The following is a 15,751-nucleotide window of genomic DNA, read 5'->3' on the forward strand; positions in this document are numbered from 1 at the left end:
CTTCAGCTGCGCGCTCCCTGAAATTGACAGACGCGCCGGTGCCGCAATTGACCAACCTCTTGGCACTGGCTTCAGCGGCACCTGAGGTAATGGCGCCTGCCTCACCTGCCCCGACGATGGCATTGGCACCGTCCCCTCCAGCACCGGTATCTGAGGCAGAACATTTCAATGCCTCAGACTCGGCACCGTTGTTAACCCCAGCACCAGGCATCCTACCGGCACCAGCATCAGCGCAGCAACAGCTGATTTCTCCGGCACCGCTTCATTTCCACTCGGTGCCTGGCTCCCCTGTGGCGCTGGGGATGGATGAGGCTTCAAGACCTAGGAAGTCATTGTCAAAGACCTATTATAGGGACAGGTCTTTTTCTCCAGCTGTTTCACCAGGAAGGCATGGTCGCTATCGTGGCTATGTTTCTCCTTCATGGATCATGTACAGACGGCATAATTATAGGGATGCAGTGTATTTAGAGGCACATCGGTCCTGTTCACGATCCCGTTCACCCTCCCGATTTTCAAAGTACGGGTCTGTTAGACGTTCTCCATGTCGCTTCTATTATATCCAACATGGTAGTGCACGCTCATCTCGACACTCCTCCCCATCGTGTTCTGAGCGCTACTATGAGCGCTATCATAGATCATATGACGATCGTCCCCAGCGTGACCATACACCATCATCGCGTAGGGGATCTTCCTGCATCTGCCAACCACCACCAGCAGAATACTTACCTCACTGTCACAACCACTAGACTCACCTTCTCCAGCTAAGAGTCCAACGATTCAGCTAGACCAATCCCAACCGGAAGAGGGACAGTTGTCTGAAGCAGAAGACCCTAAACCGGAAACTTCTCCAGCAGACTGCTCCTCGTTGTCCCCGGATGAGGTGATATGCCCAGCTGACATCTCCCCACCGGATGATCTCAAACACTTTCAGGATCTCTTCAAATGAGTGGCAGGCACGCAGGAAATACAGCTGGCGGATGTTCCGGTTAAAAGGCACCGTCTCATGAAAAACCTCCGCCCACAACAACGTGCAAAGGTCGCGTTACCGATTGATGACGCGTTCATGGAATCGGCGGATGAGATATGGCAAACCCCAACATCGGTTACACCTATGAGTAAAAAGGCCGACAGAAAATATTTTGTTCCGGCGAAAGGATTGGACTTTTTATTCAATCACCCCCATCCTAACTCGTTGGTAGTAGACGCAGCGCAACGTAGGAGTAAGGCCCCACAGTACAGAAATATGTTTCCAGACAAGGACAATAAAAAATTAGATATTTTTGGTAGGAAAGTCTACTCCTCAGCCACACTACTGCTAAGCATTGCAAACTATTTGGCCCATCTATCGAACCATAATTTCGATAATTATGCAAAACTAGCAGAGTTACTGCACCATCTCCCAGACAACAAGAAACCACTCCTGAAAGCAATAGTACAAGAAGGGTACGCATCATGTAGCACTGCACTACAGATTGCCATGGATGTGGCTGACACAGCGGCTCGAGCCACTGCTACAGGTATCGCCATGAGGAGATCATCATGGCTTTCGTCAGCAGGGGCTCCAAAGGGGATGCAAAACAAGGTTGAGGATCTACCGTTTGACAAACTTAAACTCTTTGTGGCAAACACCGATGAGATCCTTCACTCGGGAAAAGACTCATGCACCACTCTGCGTACACTTGGGATGTACACACCTTCCTTCAAACGTTGACGTTATTTCCCTTACCAACGGAGATACGATTTAAACGTTTCTAGACAGCAAACACGTCCCTTCGACAAACAACGTCCTAGGCAACGCCCTCAGTGCAAGCGGCTACAACAGAGCCGTTTGGCCAATCAATCGTCGACTAAGCAGCAGATTTGACTTGCTTGTCGAGGATGCAAGCCAACTGCCCATAATCAACATGGAAAACGAAACTCTTCATCTTTTTCACCATCATCTGAGCTCATTTTATCACCAGTGGTCTGCAATCACCACGGACAGATAGGTGCTAGAGGTAGTTCAGTCCGGCCTCTCCATCCCCTTACTCTCTATTCCCATTACCACTCCCTCTACCCCGTCCCTCTTCAGGGACCCCTCTCACGAGCAACTGCTGATGCAAGATGTTTAACATTTGCTCACCATCGGGGCGATAGAGTTCCCAAACAGTTCTGGGGAAAAGGCTTTTATTCCCGATATTTTCTCACACCAAAGAAGTTGGGAGGCTGGAGACCCATTCTAGACCTTCGAAAGCTAAACCGGCACCTTCGAAAGCATCGTTTCAAGATGGTAACCTTATCAACTATTATTCCGTCGTTGAACAAAAGGGATTGGTTTGCAGTCCTCGAGTTGCAGGATGCCTATTTCCACGTAGAGATTCACGTGGCTCACAGGCGTTTTCTTCGCTTCCAATTGGGGGACGAGCATTATCAGTACAGGGTTCTACCATTTGGTCTAGCATGTGCTCTCAGAGTTTTCACCAAAACATTAGCAGTGGTCGTGGCCCACCTACGCAGACTGGGGGTGACAATATTTCCGTATTTAGATGATTGTCTCCTCAGGGGTACGACGTATATGGAAACATGTCATATGGTTCGGACAGTATCCGACGAATTTTCTGCTCTGTGCCTTCTCATAAACTTACAGAAGTCATCACTACTTCCATCCCAAAACCTCATGTTCATAGGTGCACGACTCGATTCAACTATGGCGCGATCATATTTACCAACGGAACTTTTTATGGTAATCAGAGATCTGGTACACACTGTGGTACATGCTCCAACAATTCCCACACGCGTCTCTCTACAGCTGTTGGGGTATGTGGCTGCTGCCACCATCGTAGTGCGCAACGCAAGGTTACTTTTTCGTTGCCTCCAGCACTGGTTAGCCACGTTTTACATCCTGGCAAAACACAGTGTCCACAGGCCGATAGTGGTGCCACAGTATGTGTGGGAGTCCCTACAGTAGTGGGCCAACCCGGCCAATCTTCTCACGGGCGTTCCATTTAATCGCCCACAATCTACAAGACAAATAACCACAGACGCCTCCCTGACGGGTTGGGGAGCTCACGTGGGCAATCTCACGGTCCAGGGACGCTGGTCGACACGAGAAATACTACTGCATATCAATGTGCTCGAGTTGAGAGCGGTGCGGCATGCTTGCAAGCATTTCCAGTTGCGCATTCAGAATACAAAGGCCAGGATTCTAACGGACAACATGGCGACTATGTTTTATATCAACAAACAAGGAGGTGCCCGATCCTATTCTCTTTGCGCAGAGAGCATCCGTTTATGGAATTGGTGCATCGCCAACAACACTGTTCTAACAGCTTCATATCTTCCAGGTGTCGACAACTTAATAGCTGACTCTCTCAGCAGGCGTTTTCCACCTGACCACTAGTGGGAGGTTCTCATGGACATGTTGACTCGTATCTTTGCTTGATGGGGATTTCCAGCGATAGATTTATTCGCGACAGAACTCAATTCAAAATGTCCCACCTATTGTTCAAGAGCCGGAATAAGATGTCACTCGCTGGGGGACGCCTTTCTTCTCCACTGGGGGACATCGTTACTGTATGCCTTTCCCCCAGTAGTCTTAATTTCAAGGGTTCTCGAAAAAATCAACACAGACAAAGCCCGGGTGATCCTCCTAGCGCCGGCATGGGCTCGTCAGCCTTGGTTCTAAATGCTCCACCAGATGTCAGTGAGAGCGCCGTATCCTCTGCCTTTTCTTCCGAATCTATTGACCCAGTGCAACGGATCTCTCAGTCATCTGAGACCCAAAGTTCTACACCTCACTGCATGGATGCTTGTCGGTTTATCGTCTCCGAGCAATCCTGTTCTCAGCGAGTCAAGCAAGTGTTGATGCATAGTAGAAAACAGTCTACACGAACCGCTTATACAGCTAAGTGGTCCAGATTTCAAGCATGGTGTGCGAATAGCAATGTAGACCTGCGTTTCGCAACCTACCGTGTATATTGAAATACCTCTTGCAGCTGCATGACCAATGGCCTGGCAGTTGCATCTCTACTAGTACACTTGGCAGCAATTAATGCATTCCATCCTAAGGATGGTGATGTTTCCTTGTTCGCTCACCCTACTACAAAAAGATTTCTGAAGGGGCTCTCGAATCTCCATCCCCCGCGGAGGCCTCCTCCGCCTTTATGGAATTTGGATCTAGTCTTACAAACTTTGACTCATTCCCCCTTTGAGCCCTTGGCTTACTTACTATCAAACTTGTATTCCTCCTAGCCCTCACTTCGGCTCGCAGTGTGAGTGAGATAGCAGCTTTTATGGCCTCACCTCCATATACAGTTTTTTCGAAAGACTCGGTGACATTGAGGACCCATCCAGCGTTTATTCCAAAAGTTTCTTCTGAATTCCACATAAATGAGCCGGTAGTTTTACTATGTTTCTTTCCAAACCCCATACCTCAATGCAAGCAGCGCAGTTACATACGTTGGATGTTAGAAGATCCTTAGTGTTTAACATTGACAGAACACGGGGTTTTAGGAAAACAGACCGTTTGCTAGTATCATTAGCGCACAATTCAAAAGGACAGCCTCTAACTTCTTAGCGTATTTCGAAACTGATAGTTTCATGTATATCCATGTGCCATTCGCTCCGAGGGAAGCCCCTCCCTTCTCTTCCCAGAGCTAATTCAACTACTGCAGTTGCTACTACTACGGCCTTTCTCAGTGGAGTGTCCTTTCGTGACATTTGCAGAGCGGCAACATGGTCTTCTAATGCGACTTTTATGAAGCACTCCTCTATAGTCGATCAGTTTGCTTCAGACTCTTCTGTGGCTACAGCAGTACTGAATCGTGCTGGTAGTCTTGATTCTGGAGCGCTCTAATTCTGTTCTGGGTACTGCTCCGGAGTCACCTAGAGTGGAGCACCCACGGGGCCACTCAAAGAAGAAAAAGAAGTTACTCACCCTGTGAAGTAACGATTGTTCTTTGAGATGTACCCCGTGGGTGCTCCACGACCTGCCCTTCCTCCCCACTCCAGAATTTTTCTTAATTTTTTTCTTCCAGATGAGTGGGTGAGAGGAACTGACGGTTGCTGGCTCGCGCGCGGCTGATCAAAGGCACGAACGCTATCCTGGTGAACCACGCATGTGCGAGCTGGCGGAGCACGGCTATGAAAAGTCTCCGAGCTGCGGCGCCGGGACAGGACCCGACACCTACAGTGGAGCACCCACAGGGCACATCTCGAAGAACAATCGTTACTTCACAGGGTGAGTAGCTTCTTTTTTCACTTGCATATGCTGCAGCACGTTGATTTCGGAACATATAAGGAAAAGTTTGAGATAGGAAAAAATGATCTAAGTGTAGCTGCAGAGCAATTGGAAAAAGTGAGGGAAAACTAAAAAAAAAAGGTGTCTGGCAGGATAAAATTAAGTCATACATTACTACATTATTAAACCTAAAATAGAAATATAAAATCCCACTCCTACAAATGTGCCAAACTTAAGGCCAGGGCTCAGAGATCTTTGTCTGAAGATGATTCTTTTAGAAAAGACTCTCCATCCTGCTTCTGACTAGAGACGTTAAAGATTAGTCGACTATCTGATAAGCATTTGATTATCGGTTAGTCGACATGCTAGTCGACTAGTCGCTTCCGCATCCAGGGCTGTTGCTACACTTCAAAGATGGAAGTGCCCTTAACAGCTAATCGAATAGTTGATGCAAATTCCATTGACTATTTGATTAGCCAATCAATTGGAATTTTACTTCCCTACTTCTGGCCCGGGATCATAACCTAGGACGGTATGATCACCCCCAGGTTCTCCTCATGGCAAGAAGGTGCCAAAAAAGAGGAGCTCCTCAGTGGCTCAGAGACCTTTCTGCTAAGAAACAGTCCCCTCACAAAAGCAACAGCACAAAGTCTTCATACGTCACCACCTATGATATCCCTGGTACCTCAGGCACTGTGCTACCGTCTGCTGGCTGAGGTACTGGCTCAGGGTCTAAGCTGCAAGCCAAGTCAGTAGCATCAGAGGCTTCAGTACCGATGACCACATCGGCACCAGCATTGGCACTGCAACACATATCGATGTCACCAATGGCATTGAAATCATCATTGGCACTGACCAAGGCATCGGCACTGGTCATATTTGACTTATTAATGCTCCCCGCCTTCTTCACGGACTACACTGTTGGCACCATACATACTGTTGCCAATCCTTGCTGCATCGTTGCCTTATATGTGGCACGCAAACCTGGCTGTAACATCTGTTTCTGAGTTGCCGCTCTTCGGCACCTACATCTCGCCCAGGCCTGTGCCATCACAAATTATATCACCAGCACCATCACGCTTTTCCAGTGACAATGAGGGCATACAAGTCTCCTTCGCCCCTCACTGTAGTCCTCCAGTGCGTAATTACAAGTCACGGTATGACCCAAGGGGGTCACAAGTTCCCTCTGGTATGGATATCCTTGGATGCCTCCCCCCTACTGTATCCAGCGCAATGGCCATATTGGGGCCTGTTGAGCTCCTACAGGAGTCATTATAATGTGCAGCCCTGCCCGTACAATCAGGGCAGTTTCTACACACCTGTATCTGTGCATCATTCTCAGGTCACAGAGGAGCACAAGGTACAAACCCAGATGCCTTACCTCCAACCAGTTCCTCATCTTTATCAGATGAGGCTGTAATGCCTCCACCACCTTCTACAGTGGAGAACTTCATGCACTTTCATGAGATCTTTAAGTGTGTAGTGGTGGAGGTAAGCTTGCTGTGGAGGAAGTATCTGAGCCTCAGCATGAGCTCACGGATATCCTTCAGGCATCAACATCAGTCAAAATAGCTCTTTCAATCAGTCCAGCTATTTTGGATCCTGCCAATACCATCTGTCAGACTCTTGCCTTTATACCACCAAGTGCAAGAGGGCAGACAAGAAGTATTGTGTACCTGCTAAGGATTCAGAATTCCACTCTACCCACCCCACATTGAACTCCTTGGTGGTGGAAGCCACACATCAGCATGTTGAGCAGCAATGCTTCTGCACTACGCTATCTGATAAGGACAGCAAGAGGCTTGACTTCTTTGGCTGCAAAGCATATGCATCCTCGACACTTCAGTTCAGGATTTCAAACTGCTTGGCTCTACTTGCCAAGTATGATTTTAAGAACTATTTCAAACTAATGGACTTTGTGGATAATATCCTGGTCGCAGGAAATTCCTGAGATTTACACTAGGCCCAGACCATTATCAATACCAAGTTATACCCTTCGGCCTATCTATAGCACCTCAGATCTTTTCCAAAGTGCCTGGCAGTAGTCACAACCCATCTTCACACCATGGGAATAATTATATTCCCTTACCTAACTACTGCCCTTTCAAAGCCAGATTGCAGACCAAGAGTGTGTATGACAACGACAATATTGTGTTTTCAGAATCTTGGCCTCTAAATAAACTGGAAGAAATCTTTGATCCACCTCTCCCAAATCATAAAATGTATCAGTGCCTGTCTAGACTCCACCATACCACAAGTCTGTCTACTTCGAGACAGGTTCCTTGCTGTCGCTTTATTATTCTCTTCACACTGTGCCCATAGATCCATAATCCATTTTAACTAGGAAAAGAGATACTCTTAATATTTTAATGAAATAATTACTAGCAGGAATTATGTGATTATGGGAGAACTAAATTTCCTAGATATCGATTGGAGGACATGTGCTACTAGTAATGGTTGGCCCTGATATTCCTGGATGTGATTGCTGATGGATTTCTTTGTGAAATGGTAACCAAACCAACAGAAGTTAATGCCACATTAGATTTAGTATTGATAAGTAGAGAGCACCTCATAAAATAACTGGTTAAAGAGGACAACCCTTGGTTTGAGTGATCAAGAATTACTTCACTTTAAACTAAATGGAAGGATAAACAAAAAGAGGTCTGCATCTAGAGACCTTGATTTCAAAATGGCAAACTTTAATTTGAGGAATTCATTAGTGAAATGGAGTGTACTGAAGAGTTCAAGACCAGAGCCCACACCCTCTCCTGAAATCCAACCCCCTGCTCCAACCCCAGTGAAAGTGAGAGAGGGTGGATGAGACTTCAGGGAAGGCAGCAGGGTCGATCACAGGTTATCCTTAAATACAAAAAGTGATCTTGGGTGTAGAAAGGTTGGAGACCACTACTATAAGGAATGGAAGATGGGCTAGATCAGCAGTTACCCCAACTCTATTCCTTGTCTGGGGCAGACCAGTGGATCTGGTCCAGCAGGGGAGCATAGAGAGCAAGAAGGCAGATGTCAGTGGCATGATCAGCACACTGGGGAACAATCCCAAGGGAACTTCTGTGAGTGCACCATATCACAATCACGGCACACTTTCATTTCTCATTATGCCAGTTCCCATAAAACCAGACACAATGCCAGTTTCAGATGGTTGTTTTGTGATAATTTTTCAGATAGACTCTGAATCCAACCCCAAGGGCATTTGCTTGTTAGTGACAGTGGTATTGACATGTGCAATCATCTGAAGAAAAAACCTATTACCTACCTTTCTGTAGCTGTTGTTCTGTGAGATGTGTTGCGTGTGCCCTGTCCATGACCTACTCAGCCTGCCCTCTGTATTGGATTCTGTCTGATACAAAAGAACAGAGGACAAGAGTGGCTCTGTTCATACAAAACAGCACACAGTAGTGCACAGCAACAGAGGGCGCTCAAATCACTCTAACAGGTACTGCTGAGAGAAAAACCTCCAATATCCATGCAGAGGGCACACCAATTCACCTACAATGGCATGGACATGTATAATATATTGCAAAGAACAACAGTTATGTAAAGGTTTTTATAAATGTGTATATTCTACACATCTGTATGTTGGCAACAATATGAAACATGTATGAAGTTTTTTTTTAGTACTTTTTCCTCTAGACATGGTAAGAGTTGGATGCCAGAATCACAGGTATTTTTTCCTTTAGCTGTGGCGTGAGTTGGATGCCAGAATCACAGACACTGCAAATGAATCAAAAGATAATGTGAGATATTTATACACGCTTGAAAAAGTATGTCAGCCTCTTTATAACTATGATCTTGTAAGTATATCTTTTGTGATTGTTTAAATATTAATGTAGAATGCACAGAAAAGGAGTATACTTTAGGACAGAAGTAATCTTCTTTGTGGAATATTCTACTTCAAAAACATTTTCTAAATGATTGTGTAACTTTTTAAACCATCATTTTATTGGGCTGCATGCAATGAAATATTAATTTCTGTAACTTCTTTGCATAGAAATTAAATCTAAATTCTTATAGGATCCACACATTTTTAAAATTTATATTTTATTAATCATTGTGAAAATCTATTTTGCCTTTCCTCAAATAGCAAATACTTTTATTAGGAACTAAAACACACAAAAATATTATGTACACTACGAAGTTTATATAATTAAATTCGGTGGCTTTTATTAAAAATTCATCATGTGCCAACAATCATATAATAACCACACAATTATATCCAAGAAATCATAGTCCTTCTTTGGATGATGTCCTGATTACTACTCCACTATTGGAGATTCAGTTTGGAGCTTTGCAAGCAGTTTCCCCATTGGGCTATGCATGTGTGAAAGGCACCTCATGCGCACAGCCCTCCATCCCCCCTCGGTTTTTCACTAACCATCCTCAGTCAGAGATGGAGCTTCAAACTCTCACCTCAAGCATACTTACCTTAGTAGTTAGTTCTTAGTTTATAGTTAGTTTTAGATAGTTCTCCATATAAATAGTTTCCATAGTTCTGCTTAGCTTATTGTCATTAAAAGAAAAAAAAATTGCTTCTCCTCAGGAGGCTGCAAGAACTTTGTTTTCTCCCAGTTCTGCTTATGCTCATGTGTGTCATGGTATGCCTCATGGCACTGTGCTTCAAGAGCGTATGCATGTTGCACCACCGGAAGAGGAGGAGGACAAAGCTCGGTGTGGCATGGAGGTGCTGCTTAGGCAAGACCTGATGCTCATGCTAGCGCACCTGCCAGTCAGTGCTCTGGACATAGTGGAATGCCGGTTCTGGCACTGTGAGAAAAGCTCAGACTGGTGGGACATTGTGATGCAGACATGGGACAATCAGCAATAGCTGCACAACTTCTGCCTGTGCAAAGCCGCGTTTTTCTTTAAGTGATGTCCCCATGGGTGCTCCACTGTTAGTGTTGGGTCGTCCTGGTGCTGCAGATCAGAGTTTCCCCTAGCAGTAGTCGGCCAGACTGCGCATGCACGTCAGGCACCTCATGCTGTTTGCTCCTTCTCTTCACGTGCATGGTCCGGCGCCCGCCAGGTTCATTTGTTGCCACCCTCAGTCACAGACGGAGTGAGCTCCTCTCTCCTCAGATTGTGTCATACAAGAAATTGAGTTCTCGTTACTTAGTAGTTAGTAGTTGTAGTTATTAGTTAAACTTCTCATTCGTTCATTCTATAGTTTAAAAAAACAAACAAGGGCAAACTATGGACAAATCACATGATGCCAGGTTCCCCTGGCTTCAAAAAATGCGACACTTGTCGGGAGCCTATGCCCCCTTCATATGGGCACTCATGTATTTGCTGCCTCAGGGAAGCGCACATTCCACAAAAGTGCCCCCACTGCTTTAAGCTAACAGCTAGAGCGAGGCATGTCAGAGAAATGAGGCTCCTTTTTTATAAGGCGCTCCAGCCACAGTCAGAGACTTCCATCGCTTGCTTGGACCTGTTCAGGGTCGAGAAATGTTGAGCCACTTTCCGACACACACTCTTCAGCTAAAAGAAGGGCCTCTCCAGCACGATCTTTACCATGGAGCCATGTAAGCACCAGGGACAAGTAAATGTTCCACTTCACACCCTTAAAGCCCCTAGACTACTCAGCACAGCTTGTACCATGACTGATAAACAACTGAGAAGCTTTTACGTGTGCATATATAGGATATTTTATCATTATACTGGGGGGGAGGAGACAAAAATGTCAACTACAAAAACTTTATTTAGTGTAGACCCTAGGCCTTAAAAGAATAGAGTTGGCCAGAAAGAGTATTAAAATGAACAACTGATACCACAACCTATTGCATTGACAAAAGTAAGAAAAACCTATAGATTGTGTTTCAGTGTCCAAACTACAGTCATCAGATAAAAATATGCATAACTACACCTCTCATTAGTTTGACCACAGACAGAGTATGTATGGGTATGTATACACTAGCTCGTTAGTTCGAGCTAGGTAGGCAAATGAGGGCAACCGGAGTTGCAAATGAAGCCTGGGATTTAAATATCCCGGGTTTCATTTGCATGTTCCTGAACGCCGCCATTTTTAAATCCCCCTTAGTCCGAACTAATTTCACGAGGAGTAACAGTTAATTCAAACTAAGGAAAGTTCAAATTAACGTTTAACTGCCGTGTCTAGCCGTGGGCAGTTAGTTCCGACTAAGGGGGATTTAAAAATGGCGGCGCCCAGGAATATGCAAATGAAGCCCGGGATATTTAAATCCGGGCTTCATTTGCAACTCCGGTTGCCCTCATTTGCCTACCTATCTCGAACTAACGAGCTAGTGTAGACATACCCTATGAGGTTTACCATTTTAAAGCTACTTTAATCATAATTTTGTGAGCCTTACTGCTTTTATAATAAGAAACTCTAAATAAGTTTATTTCTGTGCAAGATGTAACAAGGTCTTTAAGATTGATAGATTAACTGAAGAAAAAATGTATTTTAGAATTATGAATAGGAAACTTTGTAAGGAGAGAGAAGATCTCCTAAGTTTCTTTTAAAAAATCTGTATTTTAGGTGTCAATGGCACATGGAATCCAAAATTTGATTAATGCTATACGAATGATTCACAGTGTTTCAAGGTATTACAATACTTCAGAGAGAATGACATCTCTGTTTATAAAGGTAAGCATATTCATGTTAAGGATGCATTCATATAAACTGTGATGAAAACAAACAGCTCTGAATATGACATTACAGAAACACTTGTTTTACTTCATGCACCAGGTATCTTGATAAAAATGGTTAGGATATTATAAAACTACGAAGCCCATTACCAAATATAAAACACTTCTCTTTTCATGCTATAAAATTAATTAAGCACAAAGAAAATATCAGGCATTGCAACTGAATTCTGTTTCTTACAGTATTTTATTAGGCTCACAAAGGTCTATATTATGTCATCTTTATAATACTGTAGTCCCTTGTCCACAAATACTATTCAACATACAAAAAGAGAAGGGACTGTAGCAGTGTAAAAGTGGAGTTACTACCCTCTTTTTTCCAAGAGCTTCAGTGATGGACAAGATAAGTGGCAGTTTCAAGTGTGAATGCGCTCTAGTTTTAACCTTATGGGTCTGGTACTGTCTTCTAACAGTACCAGACCCATAAGGGTCTTGTCTGTGGTTGTCTGGCCAAATGATACCCCTCCTTGTCATGATACATACCTAGCCTCTATAGGGCTCTTCCCAGGTTCTTTCACTGGGGCTATTCTGGAAATAGACTAAATAGTAGTCTACAGGGTTTTTCTGGAATACCACTCCGCCACGTCCAGGGATAATGCATCTGTGCTTCCACTTTTTTTTTGCGGAAGAGCAGACGCACTCTTTCGAAAGCCCTGTCTTCCTCCTCCCACGAGGAATAAGGGCTCTCCTGAAAGAGGTTTTTTTTTCCAAAATTTGTCCCCGTGTAGGCGGCCAAATTTCAGAAAATCCTCTTCCGAGAAAACTATCGGAAAAAGGTACGCAAATTGCACTCCGCAGTTTGCGTACTTTTTTCCAGTAAAGCCCCGTAGTGTAGACATAGCCTCAGTTATTCTAAAAGTTTACTTTGACTCTTTCTTTGTGGGGACTCTAAAAAGGTAGTGGCCTAGAGTACCCTATCCAGAATTTCTGAGTTTTACTCATTAAAACTAAAGCACACAAGACACCACATTTGTTTTCTCAGGGCATTGCCAATGGATGTAGACATTTCTAGTTGGAACACTGGAGGGAGGGAAGGGACTCTGTGTATGTATGTTTAAAACATGGAGTCTTTTCTTGAATTTTGGGTAGTGACATTTTGTGAATGTCTATTTTACACATACGTATGAGTCTGTGGCTATGATGTATGTAGATAGATATACGACCTGGGGTTGTGATGAAGCCGAAGTCCTAGCTCACATACTACACAGCTACCATTGCCATTATGGGTAAAAATTCTCAATACTTCAGTAATTCTGCTTGTCTAGTGGTGGGAAACTAAGATCCAGGAATGATCCTGTTAGTGTGATCTCTTCAGAAGCAGAATTATGAACAAATATCTTTTCCTTTTATGTCTGAGACTTTTTTCAAATATTATATCAGGGTTTAAAAATATCTAAAGTACTGTAAGGTTGTCCTAAAGTCACATATATTAGGATATTTTACCTAAATGTGATTTGAAAAGTTCCAATTGTATGTATATATGTTCAATTCAAGGTGTAATAAAATATATTTTTGGAGATTAACAAAGTTTGTCTTTCATTTTTATGTATTAGGTTACCAATCAAATGGTTACAGCGTGTAAGGCATATATTACTGATGGTGGTATGTCTCGTGTATGGGACCAGGATACACCTATAGTAATTAAAAAAATTCAGGTTAGTATAGTGGTATTTTGCTGTTTTCACTGGTTCATATCACCTTCTGATTTTGGTTTTTATTTCAACTAGTAAACAGCTAGTTTGTAGGACTGCACTAACGTCCATAATTTTTATAATAAAAGAATACATTGTTTTGCATTATAAAGTTTTCTAGATTTCATATTAAATTGTTCAAAGATGATATATGATTGTTAAAATAAACATATAACTGTTAATAGATAGGGCCCTACCAAATTCACAGACGTGAAAGACACATCATATACTTCAAAATCTAGTCTCTAAGGCTAGGTCTAGACTGCAAGCCTCTTTCAAAAGAGGCTTTTATGAAAGATACTTTCAAAAAAGCCTCTTTCAAAAAAGAGCATCTAGACTACAACTGGTACTTTCAAAAAAGCAAGCCACTTTTTTGAAAGAGAGCACCCAGGCAGTCTGGATGCTCTCTTTCAGAAAAGCACAGTTTGCATTTCATAGCACCCTTTTTTGAATGAGCACTTTCAAAAAAAGGCATTATTCCTCGTAAAATGAGGTTTTCTGCAGTTGAAAAAACTAACGTGTTCTTTCTATTTACTTTCGAAAGAACGTGGCAGCAGTCTAGATGCAGGGGAAGTTTTTTCGAAAAAAGGACGCTTTTTTTGAAAAAACCCTGTAGTCTAGACACACCCTTTCTGTGAAATTTGGTCTTTTGTATTTTTTTGCCCTATATTGTACAGATAATCTGTACTTTCAACAATGCACAATTAGTTGGGTCATACTGCATTTTCTGAGTAATTTGCCCCAAAACAGCTCTTTATAGAACTGAAAGTTCTTAGAATGATAATGGACAGCATGGAAATCAGCTGTTCCAGCATGTTATATCTGGACTAGGAGCAGAGGTGAAAGTGGGCCAGTTTGGCACATCAGTAAGAACTAACCACCTGATTGACCTGCATATACCTGACTTTTTGCTCCCCCTCCCCTCCTCTGGCCATTGCAGCTGTATTGGTAGGGTCTAGCAGTGCTGCTGTGTCAGAGTTTCACTGCCTTTTGTGCCCAGTGGCAAAAAGGGCAGCCAACAGTGGGAGCAAAAGGGAGAGCTACCCTAGGGCCTCACAGTTTAAAAGGGCCTGGGGCTTCCAGCTGCTGCAACAGTGGCTGAGAGCCCTGGGTCCTTTAAATCGTAGCTGCAGCTCCAAGGCTCCTGGCTTCCACGGCTACAGTCCTGGTGCTCCCGCCCCCTGGCTGTGAAGAACTGGCTGAGGATGGGGGTAGACTGCTCTCAGCCCTGCCCCTTCAGCTCTCAGCCTTGTACCTTTTGGAGGCCCAGAGCCACCCCCCTCTTGCTCAGGACACTGGGCTTAGTGCAGGGTGCAGCAGTAAAGTCCCTGGGTTTGCTTTCACCTCTGGCTAGGAGGCATAGTTTCTTTGATATATGGAAACTACTCTTGTAGTTTCTAGTTTATGCAATGGAGGTATTTCACTTTCCTACTCTCAGAGTTATAGAATATGTTTTTGAAACACAGTACAAATGTATGTACCAGCTGAAAAGGCTTTCTAAATGATTCACCAATTAAATTAACAATATGCACCAAACAGGTTGTATGTACAGAATTTGGAAACAGCATAGAAAACACAGATTAAAATGCCTTTTCCATGTAACTAGCATCGCCAGTGTCAATTACTACGCTATTTTTTTAATCCATCTGGGATTCATTTACAGCTTTGACTACAGCCTATGAAACAGTTGAGTGATTAATGGTCTTTTATTTCTCTCTTCCTCTTCAGCAGCATCTTCTTCCAGTTTGTGGGTTTTTGATGCATAACGATCCACAATTAGGGCAAGAAGTAAAATTAGGAGTAACGTTAGTTCTGACTAAGGGCTTTAGTCCGAACTAATGCGTCCCAGCGCGCACTTCCTGGTTCGAATCAGCTGTGATTCGAACTAGAGCACCGTCGAGATCATGTTAATGAAGCGCAGGATATTTAAATCCCCACTTCATTAACTACTTCAGTCGTCTCCATTTGCATCCCTAGTCCGAACTAGGGATGCAGTGCAGATGTACCCTTAGGGTGCATTTACCCCACACCGTAACTCGAAATAAGATATGCAATTGGAGCTATGCAAATTATGTATCTTATTTCAATGCTATTTTGAAATAGCTTATTTTGTCATTTGGTGCTGTCTACACAGAGCCAAATTGTGAAATAAAGTGCTATTACG

At 43.7% G+C, this 15,751-nt stretch overlaps 1 protein-coding gene across 1 annotated transcript in view; it reads left to right on the top strand.

Annotated features, from left to right (window-relative positions):
• Window positions 1-15,751, top strand: part of DNAH8 (dynein axonemal heavy chain 8) — a 611,430-nt gene that overhangs the window by 72,068 nt on the left and 523,611 nt on the right. The window contains exons 9-11 of the mRNA XM_025186355.3: window positions 8,914-9,027; window positions 11,730-11,837; window positions 13,450-13,551. Of these exons, the coding sequence (XP_025042140.3) occupies window positions 8,914-9,027; window positions 11,730-11,837; window positions 13,450-13,551 (324 nt within the window). The remainder of the gene's footprint in view (window positions 1-8,913; window positions 9,028-11,729; window positions 11,838-13,449; window positions 13,552-15,751) is intronic.

Source organism: Pelodiscus sinensis, chromosome 3 (genome assembly GCF_052426305.1).
Source record: "Pelodiscus sinensis isolate ZL-2025 chromosome 3, ASM5242630v1, whole genome shotgun sequence".
NCBI classification, from domain to species: Eukaryota; Metazoa; Chordata; order Testudines; family Trionychidae; genus Pelodiscus; species Pelodiscus sinensis.